We start from the raw sequence: 21,073 nt of genomic DNA, 5'->3' as shown, positions 1-21,073 counted from the left end.
ATTCCTACCCTAAACAAACTCTTGTCTGCAGGGGGCACCAAGACCCCACGAAGTGTAAAGACCAAACTTACAGAACATGAAGCTGACACGGTCAGGACTGAGGTGTTAAGGGATAACTTAGGTAAAAACCTTTGTGATGGTTTAAATATGCATGGCTTATGGGAAGTGGCACTATTAGGAGGGGTGGCCTTGTTAGGGGAAGTGCATCACTGTGAAAACGGGTCTTTGAGGTCTCATATGGTCTTAAGTCTGGCCAGGGTGACCCAGACCCTCTTCCTGGCTGCCTTCAGATCAAGATGTAGAAGGCTCAGATCCTTCTAAGAGCACCACGTCTGCCTGGAGGCTGCCATACTTCCTGCCTTGATGATCATGGACTGAACCTCTGAGCCTGTAAGCCAGCCCCAATTAAACGCTGACCCTTATAATAGTTGCTTTGGTCATGGTGTCTCTTCCCAGCAATAAAACCCCAAGGTTTGAACCTTCAAAAGGCACAAACAGCCCTGTGTGGCCTTGAGTCACCAAGACCCTTCAGATGAGGAAGCCTGGTAAGACCCAGCCCCTGCACTGGGTCTTCAGGGCTGTGTGGTGGCCAAGATCAAGGGAAGGGATTGGGGAGCCCTTGGATTCCATCCCAAACTTAAATAAACGAAAGAGAACCTGACAGTTCAGAGCCATCCTGACTAATACACTCAGTCATTCATTCAATAAACACTGTACTAACAAGAACCAACAAACCAAACGCCCCACAAGTGAGTCCCAAGAGCTTCCTATGTGGAAAAGGGGAGAGGTTGGGTGGGTGGAGGAAAACGGGGCTGGGGGTCAGAGCAGAGGAAGACCACAGTCTGCAGCTGGTGGTGCCTCCTTCACGCCTGCTCTGGGTACCCATCCACTTCTCCCAGGGACGCACGCATAGCAAGGGTTGCAGGCTCAGCCATCCACAGAGCTGTGCTGAAGTCACGAGAGGGTGTGGAATACCAAGGGCCAATCACAAAGCACAGGCACACCATGTTAACAGAAACGCATGCCTTGCTGTTGGTTTGAGAGCAGGGCTTCTGTTGTTGTGAGGGTCTCATATGTAGTCCTGGTTAAGCCCAGAGCTCCAGACTGGCCTTGAACCCAAAGAGATCTTCCTGCCGCTGCCACCTGGGTGCTGGGACTAAAGGTTTGTGCCACCACATCAGGCCAGAGAGCAGCTTTTAAACAGACATCAAGGGCTGAGCCATATGGCACCTCTAAGGTCTAGCTGTGGCCGCCATGGTCCAGCCAGCCTATACTTCGAAGTCACTCCCACTGCTTGAATGGTGGGGCAGGAACAGGACATGGCATGCGCTTTAGCACCTCTCTGAGGCCTGAGTCAGACCTGGCAGGAGGAAGAATTTACATGGTAACAGCAGCACTTCATACACACCATGGCGGCTCCCCGCATTCATGTTCGAGCTTTCCTGAGCTGCTCTGCTGTGGAGACCCTGCTACAGAACTTGGGACAGAGCCCTAGGCTTTGGCACAAACTAGCCAAGCATTGTACCCGAGCTGACCACCATCCCCAAGGCTCCATTTCAAATCGTCAAGTGGGGACTCAGTGGGAGTGCTGGCTAGTTTTATGTCACCTTGGCAGAAGTTAGAGTCATTTAGATGGAGGGAACCTCCGTTGAGAAAATGCCCCCATCAGACCAGCTTGTGGGCAAGCCTGTGGTGCATTTTCTTGGTTGATGATGATATGGAAGGTGTCTCTGTCTCTGTCTCTGAGACACACACACACACAGACACAGACACACACACAGACACACAGACACACACACAGACACACACAGACAGACACACACACACACACACACACACACACACACACACACACCCTTGCCCTGCCACCAGAATAAACACACAGGACATCCATGCTGGGCCTCCCTCCACATGTTAGTTTATTGCTGCTTCCCTCCTGCCCTCAGAAAGAGGCGACTAAAGGGTCCCTTCCTGGGACCTTTGCACCCACTGTGATCTCTGCCTGGCTGGCTCCTTCCTTCAAGGGGTCAGAGCCCTGAAAGCTGCCCCTGATCACACGGCCCCCAGGATTTTAGCAGTCTTCCACACCACCTCCAAGGGGCTCTCCAGGGTCCTCAGTTGTCTCGTTCACAACGGAATCATCGAAATAGATTCAAATGTGGGCAGCTCCCAGTGCCACTGATCTAGTAAGCAGTAAGTAGCTTTTAGGAGCACCAGGGTGATGTCTGTCCCAGCTGAGTGATGGACCATGTCCAACAGAACCCACACTTCCCACCTCCTATGTGGTCAGTCTGGGTGGTTGGGGGAGCTGGGCCCCCTGTGCTGTGTCTTGGTCCAGTCAAACATCTTGAACCTTTCTCATTTCCCATAGAAGTGATCCAGCTTCTTCCAGCCATAGGGTACAGCCTCTCCCACCTCCTGGGCTCCCCAGCTGCCAGCCCTGAGTAGGGTCTCACAGGCATATCTAACAAGAGTGTGGACTTGGAGGAGGGCCTCTGAGGAGAGAGCAAACCACAGCTACCTGCTCAGCTGAGCCTAAACTGGCACAAGTCTGGCTTGCACAAAACATCCCCAGTAAATCAGCTAGGCAATCAGTCCTCTATGGGCTGAACCCAAGAAGCTTCAGGCCTTAGGCTGGAGGCTTTCTCCTAAGGCCTGAGACACAGCACATACCCTCGCTGATGACCAACAACCAAATGGTCTAGCCAGGGTGCTGTGGCTTAGTGTGACACACAGGCTCCAACCATCGGTCTCTGGTGACCTCACAGGCAAGGGGCAGCTAGCTGGTCCTCAAGGGAAGAGTGACAGCCATACACTGCCCAAGTCTGTCTGGTGCTGCCCTGGGTCTCCTGGTCAGACTGCTCCTGGGCAGGCAATCTGGGCCCTGCCTGGGAACAAGGTCATCTGTCCCTTGGCAAGTGACCAGAGGAAAGTGGTAAGGTGGGGGAGGGAAAGTAGATAAAGAGGTGAGATGGGGACAGAGAGGAGGTGACAAGGGGTCACAGAGAAAAGAGAGCTAGGAAGGCAGGCAAGCAGACGGACAGACAGACACAATGAAAGTGGGTGAAGAGGTGAGGTAGGAAAAGAGGAAGTGACATAGGGTCATGGAGACAAGGACAGATGGACGGACAGAGGGGGACAGACAGACAGACAGACAGACAGACAGACAGACACACACACACACACACACACACACACACACACACACACACACACACCCCAGAAACAAAGAAGAGACAGGGCCACACAGAGAAAAAGGAAGAGAGGCCAGGCGGAAGCTACACACGGCAGCAGACAGTGTGAACAGCCTGTATGGCAAGGCCAGGAAGAGCAGTGAGATAGAGGGTCAGGGGGCAGCTGACAGAACACTATGGGCCAGGATGTGAGGGCTGACATCAGTGACGATGAAGACTTCCCCCTCAGCAAAGGGGGCTGGTCCAGAGGTCAGGAGTCCAGGACAGACTTTTCCTGTTCGTGTCCTGTCTGCAAGAAAATGATCTAGTGTACCCTCAGGGACACGCCTGCTCGGCCGCAGGTCCCTCTCCACCACAGAAGGGTCATGGCTGGGCGTCTGCAGGCTCTGGGCTTAGAAGGTGGCATGGTACTTTCACCACAGCCTTGGTGAGAGATCTGGGCTAGGGACCAGGAGTGGTCATCAGACAGATATCCAGTCAGGACCATTAGCCAATGGGGAAGCTTGGGGAAAAATGCCAGATCCTGATCCTGTCCCTAAGAAAAGGTTCAGGAGGTCACCGTCCTCAGAGTCTATGCCTGAGCCTGCCTCACCTTGGGCAGAGGCCAGAGAAGCTTCTAGAACGGGAGTGTCCTGATAGGTAAGCAACAGTTAAGTCTACCACTCCAGATGGCCCATTGCACTCCTCACCCGTGGGCAGCTGAGGTCGGGGAAGTCTCTCTCTCTCTTGGCTGGGTGGGCTGGGAGATGAGGCAGGACACTGGTGGCCACCACGGATACCCACGAACTTTCATCAGGGGCTTAGAACCTCTGCGGTTTTAAAAATGTGACCACTTGAACAAGCACTCTGACATAGGGCAGGTGGAGGACAGAGAGGGAAGAGTTGGCTAACCAAGGGCCAGGCCAGCTCAGATGCCTCAGGGGCAGGTGGAAGACACATCCAAGGGAACGTCTATGGCCATGTCAACCTGCTTAGGGACACTCCAGAAAGGGCCCTAGGGTTGTCTGTAGTTCCCCTCCCACCACCCTGCTTGTTTGGGTGCCGGTCCCCAGGATTGAGGTTCTTGGGGATACTCCATGAATAGCAGGTTTTGAAGAACCAGAGAGTCTTGGGCTGGAGATGCTAGCAACCAGAGACGGCTAAACCTGGGAGGCCACATCTCCACGGACATCCATCCCAGTGTATGCAGGGACAGCTAGGCGCTAAATGCCAAGGTGCTCCTAGGGTCACCTCTCTGCCTCCACTCCTCTCTTGGTTCAATCCCATCAAGGCCGAATTGAGAGCAGAGGAGGCCCCAGTCTCTGGGGTGCATAAGGAGGCAGGCAGTTCTGGAAGCGTAGCTTCCCCAGGGTGGCATGCAGGAGGCAGAGTCTGAGGAGAAGCACTCAGGAAGTACTACCTGGTGTCTACCCTGCAACTCTTGAGTCTGAGAGTGGGGATGGCTTGCTAGAATTCTCAGTGCTTTCTGAACTGTTACACAGGGACCCCCTCGCCCCCATAATGGTTCTCCAATCGCAGCATGCAGCAAGCACTCAATACGTGCTCGGATGGGCGTGCGCGTCCTATCTACCAAACAGACATCTCTCGGGGAGCCTTCTGAGTGTCACTGGTGGGCTGAGGAACAGAACGGCCACTTGTGGCTTTCCTAAGCAACAGTGTGGCCGGGAGCCACAGGAACCACACCAGGACCACAGGCACCACAACATCTGCAAACAGGGGCCACCCTGGAGCAGGAGGTGAGGAACACTGTAGGGGAGAGACCAAGACAGCAAAAGAACAGGTAGAGAGGCAGCCCTAGCGGCAGGCCTCCTCCAGGAAAGAGGAGCCGTCAGAAGTAGCAAAGGGACAAAACCACACCAGGTGTGGCCGAGCCTTGCTCTGCCTCAAAGGACACCCCCAGTGGGAGTGGCTCGCCACCCTCAGCCCTGTCTCAGGACATGTCACCACAGCACAGAACCCGGCACTCCATCCCTACAGTAGAGAGGCCCAGCGGCAGTGCAGCTGGGCAAAGAGAAAGGTAGCCCCGTTACCCAATGATCCCGGCAGAGCAACCGTACTCCCTCAGCTCCCACAGCCTAGGGAGCAAGTCCGACCCTGTGGATGTTCCTTTAGCTAGCTATGACCCCAGGTCTCTAATAGAAAGGGAATCCCCAAGGACTTCTCTCTTCTCTTTCTTAGGCTGTTTCACATTCAAATGCACGAGACACGGCACTGCGACAATGTGTCACATTCACCACGGCTACTCTGTCACCATCACCATTACCAAAACCAGCAGTGGCTGAAGCAAGATGTTCTCTAGACCTGAAGGGTATGCCCACTTGGCCCTGAGTTGGTGGTTCTGTTTGGGGAGGCTCTGGAGGTGTGGCCTTGTTGGAGGAAGTTTGTCACCAGGGGTGAGCTCTGAAGTTTAAGAACTACCCGATACCCCTAGCTTATTCTCTCTGCTTGGACTTTGTGGTTCTAGACATGAGCACTCACTTTCTGCTCCTGTTCCACGCCTGCCACTGGCTGCCAAGCCTCCCTACCGGGATGGACTCTCAACTCATGAGAAGAACGGGAAGCCCACGCAAATTCGTTCTTCCGTAAGTCGCTTTGGCAATGGTATTTTATCACAGCCACAGAAAAGTAACTAAGACAGTCACTGGCATCACGAACATCACCATCAGGCTGAGTGCACTGGGTTCAAGGCCATCCCGGTCTACAGAGTGAGTTCCAGGACAGGAAGGAATACATCGAGAAAGCCTTTCATGGCAAACCAAACCAAACCAAACGAACACCAACATCACCAACATCATTACCACCACCATTATCAACCATCATCACTGGTATTATTACCAAAACCATCATTGCCACCACCACCACCATCATCAAAACCATCACTGCCTCTATCACCATCACCCAGGCAGACAACAGCATCCCCTCCACTTATCTCTACAGGGCTAGGTATAAAGATTCACACAGGTCCCCCTGTCTCCACAGTAAACCCAACGCCTCCCAACTTTCCAATTGGTGTCCAACTGACCTTCTGTCCTCAGCCTAGAAAAATTCCTGAATGCCTCATCGAAACCTCTAGCGTGCCCACTGCTCTGTGCCACAACACTGTGGAGTCACATATTGGTCAGAACCAAGCAAGCCAGCTCACTGTGGGCGCAGAAAATGAGCTAGAAAGCCACAGCCACAGACCAAATCCAGCCATCCTGCAAGAGTGGACACACACTGAGCCCTGGGTGTTCAACTGAGCATGCGCGCAAGCCTGTGCATCTGTGTCTGTGTGCACGTGGGTCCGGAGGCCAGAGGTCAGCCTCGGGTGTTGTTCTTCAGGAGCTGTCTGCCTTGTACTTGGACACCGAGTCTCTGTAGGGTCTACGGAGTGTAGGTTAGGCAGGCTGAAGCCACAGTATCCTGTCTCCACCTCTCTTCCACTGGGAGTACGAGCGTGGGCCACTATGCCGAGCTTTTTGTGTGGATCTAGGGATTGGATTCAGGTTCCCACGCTCGCATTGCAGGCACTTTACCAGCTTGCTGGACATTTTGATTGGGGGGCTTCACTTGTCTTAGCAGACTGACCTCCCGATCTGCGCTTTAAGTGGACCAGAAAATGGCTGTTTTATGGGACAGCAGTCCCTGTTTATGATGGTCCAGCCCAATTCACAATGAGGCCTGACCTTTGCCAATCTGAGAGAGGACGATGAGCAGCAAATCTCTCTCCGCCTCCCAAAAGCCACAGCCCCAGAATCCCTGGCTTTTGTGCATCAGGGTCCTGTGCATTGCCTGAATTTACCTAACATCTTTCAGATCAGCCAGCTTTTGCTACAGGGACACTGTAGGCTGCAGGCTGTGCAGTAATGGCTGTACCAATAAAGCTTTATTTACACAGCAGGTAGAGAGCAGAACTGCAAGCTGCCAGTGGCTGGCACTCTAGACACCAAGGCATGAAACGCACATGGTGACCATTGCCTATTTCTCCCCTCAAATACCCACGAGTGAAGGGGCAGACTGGGGAAGTCCAATGGGTCTCCCCAGATTGTCCCGGGCTGTCTTTACTTAGAGTATGTCCCCATTTTGTGTATCGGTGTTCTTCTCTGCATGTGTACCTCTGTACTGTGCGTGTACCTGATACCATGGAGACCAGAGGACGACATTGGATCCCCTAGAACTGAAATTACAGGTGATTATGAGCCACCGTGTAGGTGCTGAGAATCAAACTTGAGTCCTCCGTAAGAGCAGTCGGTGCTCTTACCTGCCGAACCATCTCCCCAGCCCTGAAATGTGGCCATCTAACCGTGAGGACTATGGCCTGGCCAGCTCTGAGCCAGGGACACCCCAGCCAAGACAGAAGAGGCCAACACCCTCTTCAGGTCAGATGATACAGAGGGAGCCTGAATGGTAGAACTGTATGACGCCAATCATCAAGGACACTGACCACCCGGCAAGGGTCCCTCGAGTGCAGGAGCGGCAGTCCCCAAGGCCAAGCAGCCCACGCCACATCTTACCTGACTCTTGCCACGGCGCCGATAGCTGCGCCTCACCAAGCTCTTGTAGTTCTCATTCTTCTTGGTCAGGTAGTAATAGAGGACACACTCGGCTACTGTCTGCAGGGCAGAGAGAAGACACTGAGGAGTGAATGGGGTAACAGAATGCACAGTAGGAGCCAGGAGCCAGAGGCCTGATTCAAATCCTAGTTCCTCTGATGACCAGCTGGGTGGCCCTGGGAAAAGTACCTGACCTCTCTGAATACCAAGCGGCTCGCTTGTGACATGCAGAAACGGACTGTGCTGGTCAAGTGGGTTACTCTGAAGGAGACACACACAGGACAAAGCCCAGTGTGGAGAGACGGCAGAGTCGCAGGCTATCAACACAGACCCTGTCCTTGGAACTGTAGGGAACAGTGATGACATCACAGCAGCTCAGCTCCCTCGGAGAACAAAGCCACGGGTACTCAGAGCAACACCAACCCAGCCTTTGCCACACATGGCTCTGTGCTCCTTCCTGGAAACCTAGGATCCTGAACAGCCTAACCCAGAACTTACGCACAATGGACAAGAAGCGTCAATGGAGCCTACCGTGGCATCTGTGTCTGAGACGTCCGTGCCCATCATGTTTGACCTAGGGCCAAGCTAGGGAACATGAGGACTGTGGGGTGGTACAGACCCCAGCTGCGAACACATCAGACCACTCCTGGAGTGTGCCATGGACAAACGCTATGTCTACAGGGTCCCCCAAGCCAACCCTCGTCCACACCCATGACCCACCAGAGGACCTGTGTGCCAGCCAGCTCAGGAATGAGGGATGGCCTTAGCAGCCACCTGTGTCCTAGAAGCACTGATCTGCCTCATCTAGATCCTCTCTGAGTGCCTCTCTCCCTCAGATTCCCCTCCTCCTCCCTCCCCCACAGCCTTACTCAACCTCCAATCTCAGAGCCATTGTGGCTCTGTGGAGCCCCAGCCTTTAAACTTAGGGACTACTGAGTCACCCACACCCATCAGGATGCCTCACCAGACAGGTAGGCTATTTATAATGCTGGTTCCCAACACTTGTTCTTCAGGTATCCCATCCCAGAGGGTCCGTCTCCCCAGAACATATCAGCCCATATCAGTTGTGAGGAATAATCACGGTCTATGAAAATGGTTATCTAGATCCCACGGTTCACCTCCCACCAGCTCCCAACATCCCTAAGACTCAGGGCAGGGGTCAGCCAGGCTGGACATCCCACTGTTGAGGGTCTAGATCCAAACTGCGGCCCTCCAGGGTCGGCCAAGGTAGCTGAGGTGCGGGGCCTACAGAACCAACTCCCGCGTACAGCCAATGCTGCCACCTGCCCACTAAGGGTTGTTCGTGTACTGCAGGCTAGCCTGGTATGTGAGTAAAAGCCAGCTAACTGCCCTCTGGGGACAATGTGACTCCTTACCTACAAGAAGCAGAACCAGAGCAAGTGCTCCAGGCTCTGGTTTGGGGAACAGGTTGGGTTCGAATATCAATTCTGCATGAAGGTTTACTCAGAATGATAGGCGTGTTAGCCACACGCCGGAAGTGGTATCTACAGTTGTCAGAAAACCCGTAATACCCGTGACAAGGACCCAGGAGATTACTCCACACACAGACCTGGATGCAGGCCATACCTGGCCACAAGGCCTCAGTTGGAACGTGGCAAAGCTCTCAGAACTGGCGCCCAACCCCGTGTACTGGGCAAGTGGCTATGTGATGCCAGTCTCCACATCTTTCCTGGGCGGCCTGGGCCTGAAGCCTGAGGCTCCTCCCCGTCCCGGGTGGGGCTTGCCTGGCTTTCCCTCTTAGGAAGGAGGTGGAGGCAGGAAAAAAGATGGAGCTGGCCAGAGAGACAGAGGAGGGGCAGACACTCCACCCGGCCCAGACATAGGCCCTGGGGAATGGATGGCAAGCCGGCTCAGTGCCCGTACTGCCAGCCGGGGATGGGCACTCACCTTTCTCTCCAGGAATGAGGCGATCAGGCCAAAGTTCTTGGGATGCTGCATGAACCTGGGAGAAGAGAAGGACGTTGAGGCCAGGCTGAGGCTGAGGGAGGCCCTACAGGACAGCCAAGACCTGAGAGTGCCCAGTGCCTGCCACCCCAGCCTGGCTGGGCGGGCACCGCCCCACTAGCAGATCTTCAGGGCGTGGGAAGGGCTGCGGGGCAGGGACCAGGGTCCAGGGCGTTCCTCGGAGTGACTCACTGGCAGTAATGCCTTTGAAAATACATTTGTTTGTCTTGCCGCAGGCTTCCAGGAAAAATGAGGACACGGCATTCAGCTTGCCAGTGGGGTCCCCCACCCCCCCAGATCTGCTTTTGTCTCTCTTCCCAGCCTGGTCTAAGAAGCTGGGCCTGACTCGGCCTGGCTCGGCCTGGCTAGGCCCAAGCCCACGCCAAGCCAAGCCTGCCTGGGTGAGGTTGCACAAGCCAGGCAATAAGGCCTCCAATAAGGCTGGGACAGAGCCTTGGATGCCCAGGAAAAGCCAAAAGTGGCTGGAGCCGCAGGGGGTGGCGGGAACTGGCTCGGAGCCACAGGCTTCCTGCGAAACCTGAGCATTACTGGGAAAGCCGGCCAGCTGAAATGTCAGGGCCAGGCAGCTGTGGGGGTAGGGTAGGGTCAAGGCCTGCTTCTGCTTACACCCTCAGGGTGCTGGGTGGCGTCACTGAGCCTGCCCCCTTGTCTCCAGTGAATTGCCACCACCCTGGTATCTCCAGGGAGAAGAAATGGCTGCCAGCAGTCCGGGGCCAGTTCCCACCAGTGTGCAGCCTGTGTTGGGCTGCCCTGCCTGGCCTCCAGGTGGCTGGGCAGCAGGCCAGAGGCCCCTCCCGTTCTCCCCGCCAGACACTGGGGAATCCGGAAGAGCCTCTAAACTCTTCCCAAGGAAGCAGAGGTAGCAAAGCAGCAGGATGGTGGCTACCCTGCCAGCCCCCCCACCATGGCAGGCAAGCCTAGGGTACCATTCTTGTCCCGCCCCCATCCCTTCTATAGGACTTCCCCAGGCAGTGATGGGCCCCAGGCTACCAGAAATCAAAGTTGAGACACTGCAGGGCACCTGTCCCTCTCCCCACCACAGTTCACCAGAATCTGGGAGAGCCGGGTCTGATGGCACAACTGCTACCCAGCAACTCAGGAGACTGGGGCAGGCGGACAGGCAGCCTGGGGTACAGTGCGTTTCAAACCAAGCAGGGCAATTTAGTGAGACCTCATCTCAGAACTAAAACAGGAGAAAAATGAAAACGCGTGGCTCAGAGGCACTGTGAGACAGGCGCACATGAATGGGTTTGGCCTAGCCTGGGCGCTTCATGTCGCTCCTGAAGGGAGCATGTACAGGGTACTACATCTAAGGCTCAACCAATCCCGGGCAGTTAGACTTCAAAAGAAGTCAACCGTAGCAGTACATGCCTAGATTGCCAGTGTTATGGGCTGAGGGAAGAAGTTTCAGAGTCAGCACTGCATAAAGAAAGCCCTGTTTTTAAAATGTGTGTGTGTGTGTACACATACATATATATACATTATGTACACATATATATACATATATATACACATACGTGTGTGTATGTGTGTATACACATACATATGTACATTGTGTATACTTATATACACATATACATGTATACACATACGTGTGTATGTATGTGTGTATACACATACATATATATACATTATGTATACATATATACACATATACGCATATATACATATATACACACATACGTATGTGTGTGTGTATATATATATATAGATATAGATATATAAATAAAACATAACATGGAGTTTATGTCTATGATCCTAGCATTGGGGAGGCTGAGGCAAGAGGAGGGTTCAAGACCAGACTTGACTATACAATGAGCCTGAGGCGAGCCTGAGGCTAGCCTGAGCTATGAGACTCTGTCTGGAAAATAAAGCGGCACCCCCCATTGCCCCTAGGCAACAAAGTTTTACACAAACAAGAGCGCGCGCGCGCGCGCACACACACACACACACACACACACACACACACACACAGAGGCACGCATGCACGCACGCACGCACGCACGCACGTGCACCACCTGGGCCTGTGCAAACCATATTTATATTTGGCCTTCCTGTGTTAATGTCCCTAAAAAACTCCAAGTAACGACTGTTCGTATGGACTTCCCTTAAATCTAGTAGTGTGACCGATCCCAGGATAAGAATGGGGACACACAGGTCTCATGCAAATCATCACCTTTTCACAGAAGGGTGTCCTAGCTTCTCCTGTTGGGGCAGAAGTGGCTGCCACAGGCACAAGGAGAATGCTATGTAGCTATGCCTATTTTACCCAGGAGGAAACTGAGGCTGGCTTGTGCATGGCCATGTGGTCAGCGAGTGGTATCTGAGTTATTCTGAGGTCAGTTTGAATGCCATCAGCACCTTGGCAAGTAAGCCCTCTGGGGACACTATCAGCCTTCAAAGACCAACATAATATGGCTGTGCCTTGCGTAGACAGAAGATGCACCAGTAGACATCAGGTCATCAGTTTGTCAGCTATAGAATCATCAGAGTAAATCACTAGGTCTGAAGTGCAATGAGACTTCTCTAGGAAGGGCCGGCAACTAAAGTACCCCTAAGTGTTTGCCCATTAAAACAGCAGGCCTAGCAAGGCACCAGGACACACAGAGGCCTCAGCCATCTCAGGACCACTATCCTAAGTCAGGTCATAAAACACACCAGACGGAGGAGTCCTAGGCACAAGAGTCCTAGATACAGGCCACAAAGACGAAGGAGAGAGCTCCTGACCCGAGCTGCCAATAGGGCAGACTCACTTGGGGGATTTTTTTTGTGTTTCTACAGCCAAATGCTACTTTGAAGACTGTTGCTTGTGCCCAAGCCCCATGTAGCGGCCAAGCCTTGTCTGTGATCTGGGATGGGGCTAGCCTGTTGTACAGCGTCCTTCCAAAGGCAGGTACAGCCTGACCCTGGACTACTCTTCCCCCAGCAGACAAGGGTCTCTCTGGAGGGAAAACAGGTCAGCCACTCTGCTCAACAGAGGCCTGTTGCATGAGAGCCTCCCCTTCAACAGGCATTCCTGGGCAATATGCCAGCCCAGTCCCTGCTTCAATCTCTTCGCTCCAGCCTCTCGGGGGTCCTGGTCCTCTGAGGAAGGGGTTCTGCTTCAAGGTAAGAGTGTTACAGGGCACCGCCCCAAATAACATACATAAGAATATTATCGTGACACCTATATCACCACCTCTTCCAGGGCTCCCCAAAACGCGGGATGTTTCTTTTGACCTGGAGACACCACCTCAGGTCCTCACCCTGGGCTATTCCTGATCGCCGAAGCCCTGGCTTCCCTACACGGCCTCTCTATTCCAGCGGCCAGCTACGCCTGCCTCCGCACCACAGGCGCTCTGCGTCTGTTAGGCGGCCTCGCCTCCCTGAGCCTATGTGGCTGATGAATTCTGTGAGGTACAAGGAGACACACACTTGTTACCTACGAGAAGACAAATGCCTAGGACTCCTAAAAGGATGGAGGCAGAGAGGGGCTGAGGATCCCTGCACCGCCAGAGCAGGGGGGAGTTCTGAACAGTGTCCCTGTGACTACAGTGTGAGAACAGAGAGCACACAGGCAAGGCTCCCAGGCAGCCGCGGAGGACACTCACTTCTCGCGGAAGGTGTCCCTCTCCTGCTCACTCCACATGTTGGTAACCTGGCGGTCTTTGTACACCTTCATGGGGTCGTCCATGAGTCCGTTCATGTTGATGAACTTGATCCTCTGCTGGTCCGCATCGTACAACATGGGCGGGATCACAGCCAGCTGGCGCATCTGCTTCTCCAGGTTCTGCAGCAGAGCACAGGGTGGGGTCAGGGGGCAGACGCAGGGCCTCCAAGGTGAGGGGCGGGCGCCCCGGCCCTGGGGCATCCCTTAGGGAGGGATGATGAATTAAAAAGTCAGCCGTGGCTGGTGCTGGAGAGGATTTAGAGGTGTGGGGTGGTGAGGGAAAGTAAAAGCCGTAAATTCAGTGCACAGCGTGAGGCCTTATCTGCAGTAGGAGCGGCCATGAATCTCACCCCTACAAAGGCAGTGTAATAAAACACTGTGAAGGCAGGGACAGGGCACGGCCCAGCCTGGCTCCACGCACACTCGGGACGGCACATATCTGGCTTAGAGCCAGAAATCCAGGGAACAGCACAGGGCACGCAGAGAGTCTGGTCACTTTCTGGCCCTGGCTTTTCCATCATCCCCTGGGGACTGGGCCTGCCTGCCCTTCTATGGCTGCCTGGCTTGTCCACGTTAGGAAGGTGCCAGGTGTCTCCTGCCCAGTACCCTCTGGTTCTGACCCAGACTCTGTCTCCAGCCTTGTTCTGGCAATGGCTCCCCAAAAAGGTGGCAGCCACAACACTCTTGTGTGGTTAGGGCCTAGGGAAGGGTCCAATGTGTGGGTAGACAGGGCCACTGTCTCCCTGCTTCCAGAGAAAACGAAAGCCACGCCTGCATCCACATCTGTGGCACAGAGGTTGAACCCAGCCGCATGGCCGCCAGCGAGGATGGCCCCACGGCTGCCGCTTGCGGATTTTTGAGTTCTGCTTTCTGCCCACAAGAGGAGGAGAGGTTTTCCAGCAGAACTACAGCAAGAGGATGTCCCTTCAAGGCCAGGCATTCAGTGGGGTGCAGGCCCGAGCTGGTAAGGTTGCTGCATGCACAGGGCTGTCTGTGTTGACAAAGAGACCACTTAAGCAGCCATTCCTGGTACATGGCCAGGGTTGCCACGTAACTGCCTCAAGGGGCTCAGAAAGGACAAAGGTGTTAAGGCCATCTCTGCCTGACAGCAGAGCCACCAGAAAAGAAGCAAGGGTCCTGGTACATGGTGTTCTGGGTCCACTGTGGTGGCGGCCATGCACACCTCTCTGGGGACAAGCACCTGCTCTGCTTCCTGGCCTTCTCTGTGATAGTGACCACACCCCACCAAGATTGGCACTGGGTCCCCAGGGAAGACCAAAGGGACAACAGGCAGAAAGCAGGCTCCTCTAGGAAGGTCCTCGGCTGGCCCCAGCTGCTCTCACTGACAGACCCCCCCTAACAGTTCTGCCAAGCTCAGCAGAGACCCTGAACCACGGCAGTGGGAGAGGAGTGAGGGGCACTTATCCCTGTCCCACAACCCAGCTTCCTGATGTCCCTTCTAGGCACTAGAGGCTTTTCGGATCAGTGAATTTCCCCAACTATGTCTGCCCTCCACAGTGGTGGGTATCCCTGTCATCTGTGGCCTTTGGGGGTCAGGCATGGCCTGGCACGGCCACTTACTGCTGGTTCCCACATCGCTTCTGACAGATGCCCATCACCAGCCTGGGGATTGAAAGCACTAGGTAGCTCCCTTTCCTGCTGGCACCTGACCATCATGGCAGAAACTATGTGTAAATGACATGGAGTGAGACGTGCAAAAGCGATGGGGTGTGCACAGTGTCACTGTGGACTTACCTCCTGCTCAGACAAGCCATCGATGATCTCAGAAACCTCATGCTCACTGCGTGCCGCCGACATGGAGAGCCCACTGCCACGCTGGCCCACCCTGCTGGAAACCAGAAGGACACAGTCAGGACCAGCCATCCCACGGAGAGGCTAGGCCTGGACCATGGGGCGGAACATTCTAGAGGGTTCAGTATGGATGAATGGGGAGGGGGAGCCTCCCACCTTCACATCTGACCAGGGGCTTAGAGCCCAGGAATGTCAACCCCCAGAGGTTACAAGATGGCAGCCCATCTCCCATGAACAAAGGACAGAGATCCAGCAGGAGCCCAATGCTGCCTCTAGCCTGAGGACCAGGAGCAGGTTTCTGGACCTCAGATCAGCCCCTGGAACCATGTTGTTTGTTCCCACAGCCTGCCCAGGTTTCTCCTGTCATGGCCACAGTGAGGACAGGCACCGACCTCGGAGCTGGGACCTCGGAGCTGGGCCCGGCCATCCTCCCATCCCCACTCCGACCCCCCACAGAGTCGCACTCAGCAGCTTTAAGCAGGTATGGGGTAGGGAGAGTGAGAACAGCAAGACAATGCTCATGAGTGATGGCTCTGGGCCCCACAGGTGCTGAGGGTCCCTAGCTGTAACTATGAAGCCCCGTGAGGGCACTCTGGGCACAAGCCACCAGAGGCCCACGTGAACCTCTATACACGCTCATCCCTGGGAGTATTGTTTTACATGTGCTCACCTCAGTACCCTCACCCCGCTCTGGGCCTTCACTTCCGCATGCACTCACTCACTCCTGCGTGTGTTCTCCCTAGTGTGGGCTGATCCCTTTGCCCTCAGCTCTGCACCCCTCACCCCTGTGTGCACTGTCCTCAGTGGTGCCCTTACCTCTGCATGCGCTCCTGCAGCTCCCGCTGCTTGCGGATCTCCGGGAACTGTTTCTCGTAGTACTCCCTCACCTTGCTCTCCTTGGCCCTTCTCCGAGGATTGTTCTCAATGCGTTCTACCTTCTTCTCCCACGCCTCCATAAGCTGGTCATAGCGCTGGCAGAAGCGCTGCTCCTGTGAGGGGGTCATGGCCAGAAGGAGGCACGCTGGTGAGGGCCGGATACTGCCCACTGCAGTCACATGGACGGATGGGGGAGGGACATGGACACATGGAGACACACACACACACACACACACACACACACTGTCACAGTCACAGAGCTGCTGGTCCCTGGGGAGTCACAGGTGCCCCATGGGATATGACCACACCTTCAGAGCCAGACCTCTGCAGGGGCCTCATCTGCCTCAGAAGCCTCCAGTCCCGTCAAGTTATTCCCTCGGTCACACAAATGAGAAACAGCCCTGAACCAGTAGCCTGAGGCTTGTGCTGTGTTCACACCGGCTACCATGGCCACCATGAAGCAGATCAAGCCAGGCCGCACGACTGCAGGAGTTGTCCTGGGCGGCATGGCTCTGTAGAGCTCTTGTGGCCCAGAAAAGGTGTCCCCAGGGAATATCCGCTTTCTAGGCAGTTCCTTGTCCCTGGTCTCTGGTGCAGCCACACTCCCCAAATCTAAGAACCCCAAACCTAGCAGACATTGGAAAAAAGGTTCTGCCCTCCTCTGCAGATGAGGAAGTCCCCCTCCCGGTTTAACCACCAAGCTGCCTGCTGTATTTCTCTAACAAGCCCAGGGTACAGCCGTAGGCCCTGTATATATCCAAGGAGATCAAAAATCCCGCCCCTGACAGCTACAGAAGGACAGGAGACATGGTCATATTAACACCTTGGCTATGTTCTTGTGCCCTGATACCTGCCACAGTGTGTTTAACCTCTGACCCGGAGCGCCCTGTGTCTATGGCTCAAGGAGAGTTGAACAGTAGTCCAAGGTATTGGACTCCGGCTAAGGGAAGATGGGGGGTGGGGGATGGAGGGAGGCCACAACACACTCCACCAGTCCAGCCTAGATCTCTTGGCTCCCCCCCAGAGGCCCAAGGAGAAGGGAGAGAATATTTGGGAGACCAGAGGCCAGAGACAGGGGAGGACACCAGAACTGACATCGTCAGTCAGTCACCAGCTGAGGGCTGGGGCTGTCCCATACCTTGCAGACAAGCAACAGGGCCCAAGACCTCAGGAACATCCCACACGCTCCACAGCCCCAGGCAGTAGCACAAAGGCCCAAGCAGCTCCCGAATGGGGGTGTGGTACTGTCTGAGACAGGACAGTCTCTGTCTAGGTCAAACCACAGTGTGGCCTGCTGCAGTCTGTCTCATCTACTGGGTAGGTGAGTGCACTTGGTTCCACATCGGAGCAAGGATCCCTTGACAAACCACTGTCTAAAGACAGCAGGACATTCTCACAGGAAGGGGGCTTGGCCAGGGGAGGAGGCAGACCTCTCTGTCTATCAGCCTATGGCGGACCACCTGGGCTGCAGAGCCAAGGGGACTCGAAGGCTTTTCCTTCATCTTTAAAAAACAGCTCCCTGACTCCAAGCCTACCCCAATTCCTCCTCTACCCCACTGGCTCCTCTCAGAGAGCCACAAGGACCTCTGACGTGGGACGGCAGATACAGCTGAGGGCAGCCGCTCTGGGCAAGCTGTGGGTGGCATCTAGGGATGCCCAATGGTGTGTCAGGGTTGGATTGCAGGATGTTAAGGGACCCCCACGCCTGCCTTCTCCTCGTCCATCAGCAGCAGGGGCCTGTGGTCCTGTGGTCTGCACATGGCGATCCTGGAGCTGACCAGCCTGATCTTAGAGCGAGGGTGCTGTCATGCAACTATCGTCCTTTCCTGCAGCCCGACGCACAGGACATCCCACACTGAGGGCAGATTCACCATGAATGCACTTGTGCTCCTCTGGGAGGATAAGCCTCAACAGGTCCTGGTGAGTGCCAACCCCAGGGCCTTTACGCCTGCCATGCTCTCCCTCAGCAAAGACCTGTACACAACTAGCTCGCCCCTGTAAGTCAACAGGGCCATTCCTCCTCCACGGCCGAGGCCACCTTCCCTCCGGAGCTCATCTCTACCTCAGCTTGCCCTATTTGCTTACCCAGGACTAAGGAACAAGACAGCCCCGGTGCCAATCCAGACGCTGCCACTACTCAGCTGTGTGACATGGGGCCAATGCGCTAACCTCTCCGTCTCAGCTTCCCTGCCTGAAATATGGGGCTGTGCAAACACACCCACCTCATGGAACCATGCCCACTGATGAGGAGAAAAAGTCTGGGATGGGAAACTCGGTTCCTGAAGCCCATGCCAGGAACCACATGCACAGTGGGCACTCGGGACTGCAGCTGAAGGCGTATGACTGGGGAGCTCCCTGACTCCTCTTCACCCACAATTCACATTCCAGCATCATTCCACTTCAGTGCAAGCAGAACTTAGTTGCTGTCTTCTGTTTACTACACACCCGCAGGCTCTAGGCACTGCTGAGTAAGACCGGCTGAGTAAAGCCAACCTGAGAAAGGGGGCAGGGACCACCTTGCAGCCCCATGTGACAGCCCAGGAAGGGTCGAGTCTGCCATCTCAACTTCGTAGACCCCCGCCCCCCCCCCACACACACACAAACACAGACAGTGTCTCCCAGCAGTCCCGGGCTGAGTGGAATGAATGACATCACCTCCAACTGAAGCCTGGCCCTGGATCAGAGCTGATTCAGGATCAAGGCTAAGCAGAGACTGCATGCAGAGCCCAGGAAGGGAGGTGAAGGCCTAAATCAAACCAGCTACACGGTTCCGGCACTACATAAATAGGCATAATGGTGGAGTGTCACTCCCAACCCTGGTAGCTAAGGCGACATGGCAGGTTCCTTGCCTCTATCCCTTAGCCCTGGTTTCCTGTGGGTCAAAGTGCAATTGTTTCCCTCACCCCACTCAGGAAGCAGGCTCACCACTGACCACCACAGACCAGGGCCTTGCTGCTTTCCAATGGCCGAATATTCCAGAGCCTGGACCTGGTTGGAGGAGGGGAAGGATCGTCTCTCAGGACACCCCTAGCTTCTATCTCTCTCCAAAACATCTGTGGGCACAAAAGCCCATGAGGGGCATTTTAAGGATGCATTCAAGACCCTATTGGCTTTAGTGGCTCCCCACTCCAGAGGACTGGGAGAGGAGGTCAGGAGCCCCAAACACCACAGGAGCTGCAGCCTTTAGGGTTCATCTACAGCATTCTCTCATGACGCAGACACCCATCCCCGACAGCTGCAGAGTGGACAGGGACCTCGGGAGCCTGGATAGCATGTGCTGAAGAGGCCATGACTCTTGAATAGCCATGGGAGCACAGGGCTTCCCTTATCTACTGCACCAATGGAGGAGAGGGGACAGGGGTGGGGATTCAGAGAAGGGCAGAATGGAAGCAGGACTCATCCACCGCTTGCCCGTGTGTTGAGGGGACAGAACAGGACCCACGCACTGCTTTCATAACACATGGAGGGGAGGGACAGGACAGGGATGAGACTCACCCACAGCTCACACATGGTATGGAAGAGACCGGATTAGACTCACACACTGCTTGTATATGTCACGGAAAAGACGGGACGGGACTCACCCACTGCTTGCGTGCGTGGTTCCTCCGCTTGAAGTACAAGATCAGCTTCTTCCGCATCGCCTGGTTTCTGGGGAGCAGAGACAGGGGCGTCAGAGATGGCCAGCTCTCAGCAGGAGCTCAGGGTGATTAGCACTGGCCCTCAGTCAGAGGGAGCCCACTCCCCCTTTCCCCAGAGCCTACCTGTCCCTTAGAGCTGCTAGTACCACCTGCCCGCCATCTCTAGAGCTCCCACACTCGCCAACTTGCATCATCCTCATCCCTGAGTCACAGCCATGGGTACCAACCAACAAAGTTCAACCCTTGCTACCCGGAGGCAAATGAGTCATGTGGCAAAGGCGTCCCAATGACTATGGCCAGGGATACTGTCCTATGAACAGCTAAAGGCATCGAGGGGTCTCCAGGTTGGGTAGACAGCCCCGCTCTACTGTACCAGCTTGACCCATAGCCCCCACAAGGCTCTGCAAGTACTACTGAGGAAAGCGGGGAAGGATTCTGAGAGGAAGAGAGGAAAACAAGGGTGCAGACATGGGTAGAAGAGCAGGGTCAGAGAGGGGCGGAAGGGAGAAACTGAGAGAAGGAAAAGGGAGGGAGAGAGAAGAGAACAGAGATTTACCTCAGAATGGACAGAGATTTGGAAAATGGGAGGCGGAGGGTAGAAAAAAGACACAGACGGGCAAGACAAAGCTCAGACTGCAAAGAGGGAACAGAAATCCTGAGGGTAGGCACAGCACAGTCGGAATGCAGGACTCCACCACACGCTCCAAGCAGCAGAGACCTGCTACATCCCTACACCCCACAGGCCTAAAACACACAACCAGGCACTGTAACTGACCTCTGGGTCTTGTGGGAGACATAGACAAGCCTTGGGGACCATCACCATCACACCCCTGAACATGCCCTCTCTAACCTGGGCTCATGGCTACATCACTTTTCGGGTGAGGGAACCCCAACTTCCTCACATGTCCCTAATCTAAGAGTTCCCACTGAAGGGCGTCACCTTGGAGTGAGAGCCTGGAGGTCCCATGCCTATGACCTCAGACGTGGCTACCAAGCACTAAGTCCTAGGTTCAATCCTCAGCACCACATGAAAATGCGGTCCATACCTGTAATCTCAACATTTGGGAATCAGCTGAGGCAGAAGGATCAGAAGTTTAGGTATTGTGTACCATACAGGAAGTCTGAGGAGATTCTGGGCTGAGGGAGAGCAGGGGAGAGAGGGGGAAAGAGGAGAAGGAGAGGAAGAGGGAAAAGGGAGGAAGAGGAGAAGGGGACAGAAGCGGGAGGGGAGGGAATGCAGCCGCCTGCTACTGGAAGAATGGGGAGCTCCACCAATCCTGGTGTGAGTGTAGGAACTCCAGTGGAGAGACAAAGGGAGGCCTTCCACAAACAGCCATGAAATCAGCTGCCTGCTGGCAATTACAAACGTGGAATTGAACAAAGGCG

General features: G+C 54.8%; 1 protein-coding gene across 1 annotated transcript in view; it reads right to left on the bottom strand.

The window, feature by feature from the left end:
* Ncor2 (nuclear receptor corepressor 2) overlaps positions 1–21,073 on the bottom strand; it is a 108,319-nt gene that overhangs the window by 55,121 nt on the left and 32,125 nt on the right. The window contains exons 8-13 of the mRNA XM_032887252.1: positions 19,631–19,697; positions 15,990–16,162; positions 15,117–15,210; positions 13,303–13,481; positions 9,635–9,689; positions 7,688–7,786 (exon numbers count right to left, since the gene is read on the bottom strand). Coding sequence (XP_032743143.1) covers positions 7,688–7,786; positions 9,635–9,689; positions 13,303–13,481; positions 15,117–15,210; positions 15,990–16,162; positions 19,631–19,697 — 667 coding nt within the window. The remainder of the gene's footprint in view (positions 1–7,687; positions 7,787–9,634; positions 9,690–13,302; positions 13,482–15,116; positions 15,211–15,989; positions 16,163–19,630; positions 19,698–21,073) is intronic.

Source organism: Rattus rattus, chromosome 16 (assembly GCF_011064425.1).
Source record: "Rattus rattus isolate New Zealand chromosome 16, Rrattus_CSIRO_v1, whole genome shotgun sequence".
NCBI classification, from domain to species: domain Eukaryota; kingdom Metazoa; phylum Chordata; class Mammalia; order Rodentia; family Muridae; genus Rattus; species Rattus rattus.
This window is presented reverse-complemented; position numbering and strand designations above follow the sequence as displayed.